Source organism: Gymnogyps californianus, chromosome 21, assembly GCF_018139145.2.
Source record: "Gymnogyps californianus isolate 813 chromosome 21, ASM1813914v2, whole genome shotgun sequence".
NCBI classification, from domain to species: Eukaryota; Metazoa; Chordata; class Aves; order Accipitriformes; family Cathartidae; genus Gymnogyps; species Gymnogyps californianus.
The window spans coordinates 4813702-4825107 of NC_059491.1; the positions used below are offsets into that span (position 1 = coordinate 4813702).

At 45.7% G+C, this 11406-nt stretch overlaps 1 protein-coding gene across 1 annotated transcript; it reads right to left on the reverse strand.

Moving 5' to 3' along the window:
• Positions 1–12: 12 nt before the first annotated feature.
• Positions 13–10012, reverse strand: LOC127024808 (solute carrier family 2, facilitated glucose transporter member 5-like). The gene is made up of 12 exons (XM_050909494.1): positions 9956–10012; positions 8262–8360; positions 7644–7804; positions 6983–7107; positions 4182–4334; positions 3973–4098; positions 3488–3675; positions 2967–3077; positions 2370–2471; positions 1893–1968; positions 878–1005; positions 13–219 (listed from the first exon to the last, which is right to left on the reverse strand). Exons 1-12 carry the CDS (start codon positions 10010–10012, stop codon positions 13–15), a joined length of 1533 nt encoding a protein of 510 aa, XP_050765451.1.
• Positions 10013–11406: the final 1394 nt, after the last annotated feature.

The following is an 11406-nucleotide window of genomic DNA, read 5'->3' on the forward strand; positions in this document are numbered from 1 at the left end:
GGAGATTTCTTTCTACTCTGCCTGCCTCCCTGGGACAGTGGGGAAATCCGTCAGCTCTTCTTTGTCTTCCTGAATCTCCACCTTGTTCCTCTTGGCCATGACCCTGTTGATTTCCATGAAGGTTTTGTTCTTCGTCTCAGGAACAATGAAGAAGATGTAAACTAGAGTGGCGAGGCAGATGGCACAGAAGATGAGGAAGCTGTAGGGCCCCAGTCCAGCCTAGGGCAAGGAGAGAAGACAGAGCAGGGATCAGGGGAATACTCCAGTTGTGTACATTACATGATTTGGACATGCTGAACCCCTGATGTGCACATATTTTAAGTTGAATGACTAGAAGTTAGGGGCGGTTCTAGATTCTGTCTCCTCATACCACCACCATGGATTTATTGGAAACCACCATGGATTTATTGGAAAAGGAGAGTGAGGTCTGTTACGTAAATCAAACTAAACTCACCAGCTCCCTTTGTGCAGGCTAAAATCAGCCATTGTAGCAATTTATGGATTGCTACTGCTGGGGATCAGTTTGAACTGGTGACCTAGATATCAAAAGCTACAACTGGCTTCCTGAGACACCCCCCCCATCATCCCCCAAGGGAAGATGGGCAATTTGCAATCTTTTCCATGCTCCTGAATTCAGGATCAGACATTCACCTGGAAAAATAACTGCTTTCTTTTAAAGCATGTGCAACAGACAGATGTGATAAAAAACCCTGATTAACATCAGTTTCTTGCCCTTAATATACAATCCTGCACACGGGTACTGGGAACCACCTTGGGCATTTACAGCTCTCCGGATTAAAAAGGCTCTCTGAGAACACAGGGGTGAAGATACTAATTTTAAGCTGAAGTCTTGCCCTGTCATGTGATTGCATCTTACCTCCATGTAGAGGAACACAAGCCCCACGGTGAAGTTGCATAGCCAGTGCACAGACCCACCCACCATGAATGCTGCAGGCCGGGATGACTGCAGGAACATCTCGGTGATCATCACAAAGGGTATTGGACCTGGAAGGTAGTTGCATACTTGGAAATCCCAAAGGCAATTCTCCCACTTTGAATTCCTAGATTACACTGTCCGTTTCAGTGGCAAGCAATGGTTTCTAAGCTACTAGTGTTTAGAATCACCCAATAAATCAAATCAGGGATTAAATAAAAAAAACAGGGCAACTAAATGACTTTCCTGAGCTCACACACAGCAATCAACCTCTTCTCTCCTATGGCTGCACCTTAACCATGAACCCATCTCCAGCACAAATTGTCAAATAAGGTTGATAAACACAAACTGTCTCTCCGGAGAGCAAACTATGAGCAGCAACTAAGCAAGTCATTGCTTCTTAAGAAAAGAAAAACAAAGAAACAGCCCAACACATGCAGGTGTTGGAAAAATGACTCGTGGAACAAGCCCACAGGCCCATGCCCTGCACTGCTGCCCCGTGGCATGGTTAAACAGAAACAGAGCATGTTCTCATTAACAGGGTCAGGCGACAGGTCCAGCTGACCTGGTGTTCTCCCTCCAGCAATCTCCCTGCCCCTGGCACTTGAATCTGCCTGACAGCATAAATGGAAAAGGAAAGGTTGTATGTAATTCCATCTGCCACTGAAACCTCTACAGGAGTTTCAAAACTGCGTTGCTGCATCCAGCAATGGTCCGGCAGGGCTTTCCAAGCTGGACAGACAACTCTACCACGCTGAGAAGCTGAGTCAGGACAAAGCCTTTCCAATATCCGCATCTATCTGCACATCTCCTTTCTGCAAAGCGATCTGCAGGGCCACGTGTATAATTTGAGTTGCTTCTAATTTGATTTGTTGCCTACAGATTTTGATTTGAAATTGAACATAACACTTGGCTTTAGCCAACTTGGAGGAGACTGGACTAGACTGTGCATACTTACTGGCTCCAATAGCATGTCCGATGATATAAACAATGACACACACTATGCTGAGGTAAGACATCCATGAGACGGTGGTCTGCAAAGAATTTAATCACAGGTTAGATGTGGTTCCTATCTGAACATCACCAACACATTCAAGGCACTATTTGTAGTAAGATTTGAGGGCATTCTGAAGCCAGTGTCACCCTCCATTGCCAGGTATGTCCATACTTAGCCATGAAAATCATAGCCTGGGTATGATCCTTGCTTCCAACAAATGGATGCAACAGGTATTACGAACATGACGTACTGGAAGTAGTATCCAGACAAGCAGGATCATAGCTGGGTTACTTTAGGTAGGTATACAAGTACAGAGACCTTCCATACTGTCCTCTCCCCACCAGGGTGTAGAAGCAGCTTCAAAATATACCAATGGCCTGTTTGTTGGAAGGTCCAGAAATGCATGGGTAGGATCACCTGAGCCTTTCAACTACACACCTGGAGACTGAGGGCCAAAGTTAACACTGCACAGGAGACACAGCACAATCCAAAGCCAGCAAGGAGAAGGATTCTCCTCCCCAGGGATTCCACGATGAAAACCTGAAAGAGACAGAAGAGGGTGAGAAACCAGACACCTGGGGCACAGCGCTTCTTATTGCAGCAAAATTTATTAAGGTAGTCTTTGTCTTTTAAGAAATTCAGTGACGTTTCCACCATCTACTGATGGATTATGGGCATGAAGTCACCCAGGAACTGCAGAAAGCTGGATGTGTCAATAAGACTGAGAGAATAGGCAGGCCATTCTTCAGTACCCAGTCCCAGTGAGAACTGCGTGGAAGCCCTGCATGGTAACACTGGACAGCAAAAAAAGGGCATATCAGCCTGGAGACCAGACATTGAAAACTTCTGAGGCATATGAGAAATCATCATGATTAATCACTTTGGTTAACATAGCTTCCTTCAACCAAGGGACACTGCAGGGCATTTATTGTGCAAAGCAGCTCACCGTGTGTGTAAATAACAACCTAATTTAAACAGTGATGGACAGGGGAGACTGGACAAGCTAGAACTGGAAGAGCCCTAATAGAAACTTACAGCAAGCAAAGTCATGACGACGTTGATGGCACCTATCGACACAGTGACATATTGGACATTGCTGTTGTCCACACCTGCCGACTGGAAGATTCTGTCTGCGTAGTAGAAGACCTGCAGCAAAACCACAGCTGTGTTTTATGTGGCCAAAGGCAGAGCACAGGAATCCCATTTTGGCTGCTTTTACATCCTGGAACTGGTGCACCGAAGCCTGAGAACTCAATTATTTCATTTCTGGAGACATCGGTGTTTGGATCCAAGCACAAGCACCTTACTCTAAAAACATCCAAAGTATCCTTAACAGGACAGCTTGACTCTGTATCTAGTACATGTGTGTACTGGATTTGGTACTGGCCAGGGTCAACTCACCACAACGTGATGCAGAACCAGTGTCCCTGATGAAGGGGTACTCCTGTGCCCTAGGTATTAGCTCCTGTGTCAGCACTGGCCCACATCATCCCCTCTGAAGTCCCATCCCTTTATTCCTCACCCCCCTGGCCTTTCCCACATGCCTTCCCACTCACCGCATTAACCCCAGAGAGCTGCTGGCCCATCATCATGACAATGATAGAGATGAGCTGCCATCGCAAGCCTCTGAAGGTGCACAGGCTGAGTACAGAGAAATGTCCTTCCTCCTTTTCTGACCGGTCTTCTTGGCGCATTTCTTCTATCTCATCATCCACATCATCCCAGCCTCTCAGCTTCTGCAGAGCTAGTTAGGAGAGGAGGGTGAGTTATGGACCCAAGAGAGCAGGTCTACAGTGACCTCTCCTGCTTCAAATCAGGACAGAACAATATGTAAGCCATGGGCAGCAGTGCTTCCATGGTGGGAAGTCAGGGATTCACATATGCAGAGAAAGAGGCGATGTTGCAGGAATTCGATCCACCAGCAACATGTCAATGAAGAATTTCACACTCACTCGCTTCACTGTTGATTGCTGTCAGTCATGTCCCACAGTCAGATCTATCCCATTCCACCTCCCCTTTCATTAAAGGATGATTGCTGTACCTTGTCGTGCTTGCTCTTCATTGCCCTTTTGTATCAGCAGATATCTGGGACTCTCAGGGAAAAAGGGCAATATAAGGAGCTGAATTAGTGATGGGATCCCAGTGAGCCCCAGCAGCACGGGCCAGCCTGCAGCAAGTGAGACAAGACGACAACTGTGAGAAATCTTTCCCCAATGGAGCCCACAGAAAAGTCCCGAGCCGGAGCTTTACCTTCGGCATTCCCGAGGATGCTGTTGAGACCAAGGATCTGAGCAACAAGGATCCCAAGAGTGATGAAGAGCTGGGGTACTACCCCAATAGCACCTCTCAGATTTTTGGGGGACATTTCTCCAAGGAACATGGGAACCACATTGGAAGCCAGACCTAGTAGTTAGAGAACAGTGTTAGACATGCAGCTGCCTGACGTCAGCACATTGGTCTCACATGGGAAAAAGGCACCTTACTGAAGATGGGCAAAGTGATCCCTGCTGGACCACAGGACATACAGAAACCTCACACTCAAGCCCTTCTGCTCCAGCTGAAGATTTAATGTCATCTTCTGGCCAGTGAACAAGCTGTATATTTTTCCCTCACTCTTCAGTGGAGCATGGGACAGAAAACACATAGCATTGTGCTTCTCCACCTACTGAATGAACCAAAATCCATCACTGCATCTGGTGCCCTCAGAAAGGCCCAGGAGTCTAGCTTTCTCTGGGAGCTGTTAGAGGAAGACGTTTGTGCCACTACCTCTCTGTTCGTAAGTAATGCTGTCCCTTCACCAAGGCTGTCAATATTACACTCACATATCTTAAACTTAAGACAGAAATCATCTCTGTGGCTAAGCTGCAGAGGCATTCCCATGCTGGGGCTAATTTAAGGAGCCTGGAGTGTTTCACCCATTTCAATTGAAATACAGTAGGGAACCAAGCACATGTGCATGATGGGCCTTGGGAGTGCAGCCTGCCCACCTTCTGGTGCTTTGAGGGTCTACCTTATTAACTGCTCAGCAGCAGAGCATTTTAGGAGTCCAAGAAGGCTCACAATAGCCTGTCTTGCCTACAGAGCTGGCAGATGATTTGGGGGCTCTCAGTGTTCATCTGCCTAAAAGTAGTTTTCTCCCAGCAGGCTCTGCCAAGTACTTCAACACAATACATGCAAAGAAAAATTGTGCGCTACTTCAGGGTTGGAAACAAACTCAAAGTGTAAGGGAGGAATTTCTACTTCCTCTAAAACAAGAAGAGAAATCAGTATCCAAACAAGCTGATGTGAGGGTGGAAGGATGTGACTTCTTGCTGGCTTTTAAAAATTCACTACTCCTTTAATTGCTCAGTAACATTTTGCAGAGAGCTTTGCTGGCTCGAGATATCTTACAGGTAGCATATTGGAGTAGGTATTTCTGCTCAAATAGGGCACTAAGGACACAGGCTATTTTGAGGAACATTGCATGGTTACCCACAGTAACCCCAGCGAGCTGCCAGCTCCCATGCTTACGCTGTAAATCCTGGCATACAAAACCCAAACTCCTGGAGTCAAATGACCACATGAGACTCTTATCTTACATTTCTAAAGTTCCTAACCTTCAGGAGCTTGGAGTTACAAAGGTGATCAAGCTGTTATCTGAAAGCCAAAAGGCATGGAAACAAGTATTAAAGCAACTAGAAAACATAAAACTAAACTCATGAGGTGTAGTGTTTTAAGTTCACACTATAACCAGCCTTTTAGTTGCCCAGAGTAAAACATGCTAGCAGTGACTCCTGGACTACTGCATTGAAGTAACAGTGGCTTTCTAACTGTTCAGACCTATGCTGATCAAGCCCTGTCACAGCGGGGTCCCGTATACAACAGGGCTGCTGACAGTGGACCAGCGCCGGAGCTGCCCCTTGGCAAGGCAGAATGACGCTCGGATCCTCCCAGAGCCTGACGCAGGCTGGCTTGGTTCAGCAGCTTCCCTCCCCAGACACAATGTCCGCAGTCCAAGTGAGATGGAGCTTTGAAGGGCAAGTCAGGGCAGCCAGTCCAGATTCTTTTGTCAGTTTATAAGTAACTGGAAAGAGGGAATCACACTTAACAGGTCCCTTAGTAATTATTCAGAGAACCGACGCTACGAGCAGCTGCCAGGCTTAGGAGAGTCAAAAGCCAAAACAAAACCATTGGACTAGATAAATTTCCTGCCTTAGCTCACCAATTGCAATTGCTGCATGTTACGGATCAAGTTGTTTTCCTATGTCAGTTTCTTGTTTTCTCATTTTATCTTCACAGGATATCCCAACTCACTAATAAACCATGGAGCATGTCAGTCTCACTAGCCCAAAGCCAATTAATTGAGCCTAAATGCTGTTAGGACCTTATCAGCCTGGCTCTGCACACACTCAGTACAGTACTGCACGGGGTACCCAGCCATTCTGGGTTCCTGTTTGTTCCATATTACTGTAGCTCTAATAGAGCCACTTATACCAGCAACTCACATACACCCTTCTCCTTGGCTTCCTACTATCTTTGCAGTAAATCCAGTGGCTCTGAACCCTTCGCTCTCCCTTTTAACATTTCTTTTCTCCTGCAGGAAGAACAGTCAGTTCCAGGACTGGATTACTGGATCTGGCATTGTCTCCAATGACTTTCACTTAGAAGGACTATTGTGTTTCTGATTATGTTAAAAGGTGCAAAAAAAAAAAAAAAAAAGCCAGGCTATCTGCTTTAAGATGTCCGGGAAAACAGATTATCATCAGCAGGTTTCCTGGCTGCTGGAGCTCCAGTGCCTAGCAGATGCTTATCGCAGAGGATAGCCACATCTACAGACACACATCTCCTCTGTACCTCTTAAATTCCAGTCTCACTGCCATTATTTACTAGAGATCTTTAGTACTTCTGCAACATGCACATGACAACTGTTATTCAAGCAAGTACAGCATTGTTATGCAGATGTATGGCTAAAATACGCTACCTGTGAAACCATCTGTTGTAAGACTAAAAAACCTTTACATAGCCAAGAATATATTTATTGCTCTCCCTTCACCATCCAACCTCTCACTTACCAGCATATATTCCCATGATAACACGTGAAAGGATGATTACTTCAAAGGTTTGTGCTACCTCTGAGGTTCCCATAAGGATTGCAGCAGCAATGGAGAAGAGGTTATTTATCAGCAGAGTGCCCTTTCTGCAAAGTAATAGGGAAGGAGACAGATTCAGTTTTGTTTTGTTTTTTTCTTTTAAGGCCCCAATAGCAGATAGACCCCCTCTGTGTTATGCTGTCCAAAACTCAAGTGAATCACCATCCCAAAGACTAAGCAAAGAAAGTGGTGATTGCCCCATTTTTTCCTGCAGGGAATGAAGGCTTCAGGAAAGAACTGAAGTTTCTCAGGAAACCCGAGCAGCAGAAGCTGGGCCTGATCTCAGCTCCCAGCCCAGGACTTTCATCATTGCTCTCTGCCTGGCTCAGCGCCCAGCATACAGCCTGGCCTTGACCATATTGAAACCATATAAATTCTTCTACACATGGGAGACAAACGTATTGCTGAGTCCAGCAACTAATCACTGGCCCTTACAATCCAAATAAGATTGGATTACAATCAAGGTGTGTGTGACACAGTCATGCTCCTGATGGGCTTGGCAAGCTGGAGTGACCGGTGAGGCAAGTCTTATCTGAACCCAGGAAACTGTTGGTGGAGGATGTTAAACACCGCTGTCACGTACCGGCCACAATTGTTGACCAGAGGCCACACCATGAGGGACCCAAAGAAGCCGCCCAGAGGGTACATGGACACAGTAAGAGACCAGAGCAGCGTCTGGAAGCCACTGTCCATAGGCACCCCATTCCTGTTGAAGTAGGTTTGGTTGTAAAAATCTTGCATGTACTGGAATGAAATACAGAGCATGTTTAGCACAGTAAGCAAAATTTTCCTGCTGTAAAAGCTAGTTAACAACAAATGCCATAAAGCTTTAAAACAAGTGTCCTGATAAAAAACAGAATGGCTGAGCTGGAAAATGAATGCAAGAGAAGGATGGAGAAGCCTGGACTAGGTAACTGTTACTACAAGTTATCCTGCCTTGTAGGATTTGCCTGGTTTCCAGCAGGGAAGACATTTCTCACGCCCTGTCTCTGCTGGGCAAAGCCCGAACAGCAGTGCTGTATGCCCTAACACCCCCACCTCCTTTCCTGGGGAACCACTTCTCACCAAGGGCCTGGTGATTCAAAGCACGGAGAAGTACAAGCGTCTGCCCACAAACACCCATCATCTACTGCTACGCTTCTGCCTTGTTTTGTTTATAAACCTACTCCTAGGTCATGGTCCGCTCCACAGTCCAACCTACCGGGGCTGGAGAATTGATCACAGACACGTTGTAGCCGTACTGGAAAGAAGATCCAAATGCAGATATCAGGGCTACCAGCGCAAGCGCAAGTGTCATTTTCTGCAGAGGGGTAAGACAAGACACAAACAACACCTCAGAAGCAGGTTTGGCTTTTAGGTGTAAATGGCATTCAGTAAAAATAAAGAAACACCCTAACACTCACCTTATGTGTTTTTCACTTCACGTTACTGTATAAAGAAAGCCCAATGGGTTGTTTTCATTATAACTCATTTTGTTCTGCTTGATTTACACATACTCATTACAGTAATTCATTCTACTCTTGCCTGGTATTGATGGATCATTTGGATGATGAATAATTCTTAAGTTATCATGCTTAAAGTACCACCCCGCAGGGGAAAAAATTGTATGCAATTATTCTTTTTCCAACACGCAAATTGGTTAGTGAAATAACACAGGATATTGGCAGAAGAAAGCTTTAAAAAGAAGGGATTTTGCATGAAGTGGCAAAATCCCTTTCCTGTTCGTTTGTTCTGCTTTCACATGCCGGCTTGTTCTGCCTCCCACATTTCAGGATCAAGCTGTTTATGGATCTAATCTGATTGCCACTGAAGCCAATTAGAACTTATCCAAGTAGCTCAGTGAGGGCTTGGTTGCGAGGTACAAGAGCAGCACTTTGCAGTTAAACAGAAGGGTGGAATTGCCATCCGGAGTAGGATCAAACACCAACCATGTTTGCGATTACACAGTCCTCAGGGTTACAAGTAACTTGCTTTTTGCAACAATTTAGTTGCTATTCAGTCCTCAGGCTGGCCCTGCTCTGTTGACTGAGCTGTTTTGTCACTTTTTTGTCTAGTTCACTAATATATCTCATCGCTGCTACATCAATAAAGTGATTTTTTCAGATGCATATAATTTTCTGCCACCATCATTAGCCTTAATGTCTGCAAGGTGTTATGTCCCGACACTCAGGTCCTACATGAAGGATCTGTCATTTCCCTAATTGAACATTTGTCCAAATAGCTGCTGGTACTCCTTATATTCCTTATATTTCTCAGAAGCTCTAGCAGCTCACCTCCAGAGATCTGCAGAGTTTATGGCACTGCAGGAGATCAAAATTCAGGTCGATCCCAGAGTAAGGATCAGGAGGAAGCTGAGGCTTCCAGCTACGTTTTCTAGGAGTAGACTGTTGACATTCTCACATTGGTGATGAAAAGCAGGCTGCCTTGCTCTCATTAAACAAATCCCAGGAGCTCAAAAGAGCCACTGGTGTTAATTATTCACATTCAGCACTTTTAAGAAAACCTCTGGCATACATGAGCATTGCATTGTGCAAGATTCCACAAAAATGCTGCTGTGAAAGGCAGCCCCCATCCAGAAGCATCTGCAGCCTAAAACTGATTAGCAAGTAGGAAAGAAAACTCACACAAAAGGGGAAAGTCACACAGAAGTTACATGGTAGGTCAGCTGCAGACAGAGAGAAAATCATGCAACTCAGTGCAACGCTACGCTGCAGAGAAACATAAACTGGATTTAAGAACACAGGCATCTCTGCTCTCCCTGTGAGATCAGTTGTGGATATGGTAGCCCAAAAGATCTTGGTCTTCTTCCTCTACAAGGACGTGCACATCTCACATAGCTTGCTCTGCATCTCTGTGGGAAGCTGAAGTTAGAAGTATAGCGTCCAGCATACTTACCCCCTTTGAACCTTCATTGTAGTCACAGCTCTCCTGCTTCTCTCCTTTCAACTTCATTTTGGTGTTTGCATCACAGATGCCGAGTACGGGCTTTTATAGCCAAAACAGACAACGCAGGGCATGGAAACGCCCTAGACAAAAAATCCCCCTCCGTGACTTTTCAGAAAACATCCAATCAACGGCAAGCTCTATCAGCCGAAGTAAGTTGCTGTTGTCCGATCGTTCCCTTACTCTGCGTGACTCCCTCGTGTCTTCTCTTTCTTTTCCTTGTTCAAGTCTGTCGCCACCAGGTCAGATGTTCTTTTGCCAGATCCTGACTCAAGACAGAGGTGCTGCCTAGCTACAGGGGAAACAGGCTCATCTGCCCAAGTAGAAGGGGCAGACTTCTCGCAAAAGCTGCTGAATGAGCTGTTTTCCCCCAGCTATATGTACATCAAGAAGATCAGTCTACAGCAACAGAACTGCTGCTCCTTCACGCTGCAGCTCATGGGCAGCTGTGGACGGCGCAGCCAGAGAGGCTGCCTGGCAACTGCTGCGTTCTGGGGAAAATGGGGCATTCTGTGGGAGCAGACTTGGCAACAGAGAGGGTGTTTGCCATGGGCCACAGCAATAAAACTGGACTGTATTAACCCTCCTGCAGCCACAAATTGCATATCTGCCCTCAGGCTAAAATACTGCTCGTTGTCCTACCTTGCACGGACCGACTTGCTCAGGGCACCAGAACAGGTTCATCCTCTCAGGTTCGTGTTTTTGACAGTGCGCAGAACACACTGTTTTTCCACCAAAGCATGTTAGTTCCTTTCCCTCTACCTGCAAGGCATACCATGTGTTGCTGGCTTAGTATTAACCTCCTACACTATGAGACTACTTTGAACAGTACAGGACTTGGTTAATAGTCGACTACAATTTCTAGAGTTTATCAGAGCAATGCAAAGTTCACAGATACCTCCAGTAGCCAGAGAAATTGGAACCAAACCTTGTTGTTATTGGTCCATCTGTCTTTAACAGCCAGCTTGAAAAAAAAAAAAGCATCCTCTTGAGCAACAGGAGTTGTTCATTTGTCTTGCATGCATTCTTTGACTGGTTGCAGCCTCCCTTCCTCCAGGTGAAAGCACCTGCTCTAAAAATAGGAAGGGGAATAGAGCCCTGTTGCTTTCAGGGTAGTGGAACTTAGTCCCTAAACTTCTTGTCATTTGTCTTTTATTGCATTTGTGATAAGTTAATGTCCTCAAGGATGCTGTTTGCTAGGATATCTTGACTGGATCACACCTCAAGAACACTCTTCCGTCTTCCAGGAACTACTCATGCTTCAGTCCCACCTATCACGTGGTGTCTTAACTGAAGAGATGTGCAAACCAGACTATTCATTTCACCCATAACTCATCTTTCTCTACCTTCCTCTGCATTCCCATTGAGAGAATGTAGCTAGCTGGCACTAACCAAGACACTCT

Bases quoted from the DNA above. Each gene is read 5' to 3' on its own strand.
- LOC127024808 (XM_050909494.1), bottom strand. From the start codon at position 10,012: ATGAAGTTGAAAGGAGAGAAGCAGGAGAGCTGTGACTACAATGAAGGT. The intron at 3,676-3,972 runs GTACAGCAATCA...TCTCCTAACTAG, and splicing joins TGAAGAGCAAGCACGACAAG to CTCTGCAGAAGCTGAGAGGC. The intron at 3,078-3,487 runs GTGAGTGGGAAG...GTTTTGCTGCAG, and splicing joins AGCTCTCTGGGGTTAATGCG to GTCTTCTACTACGCAGACAG.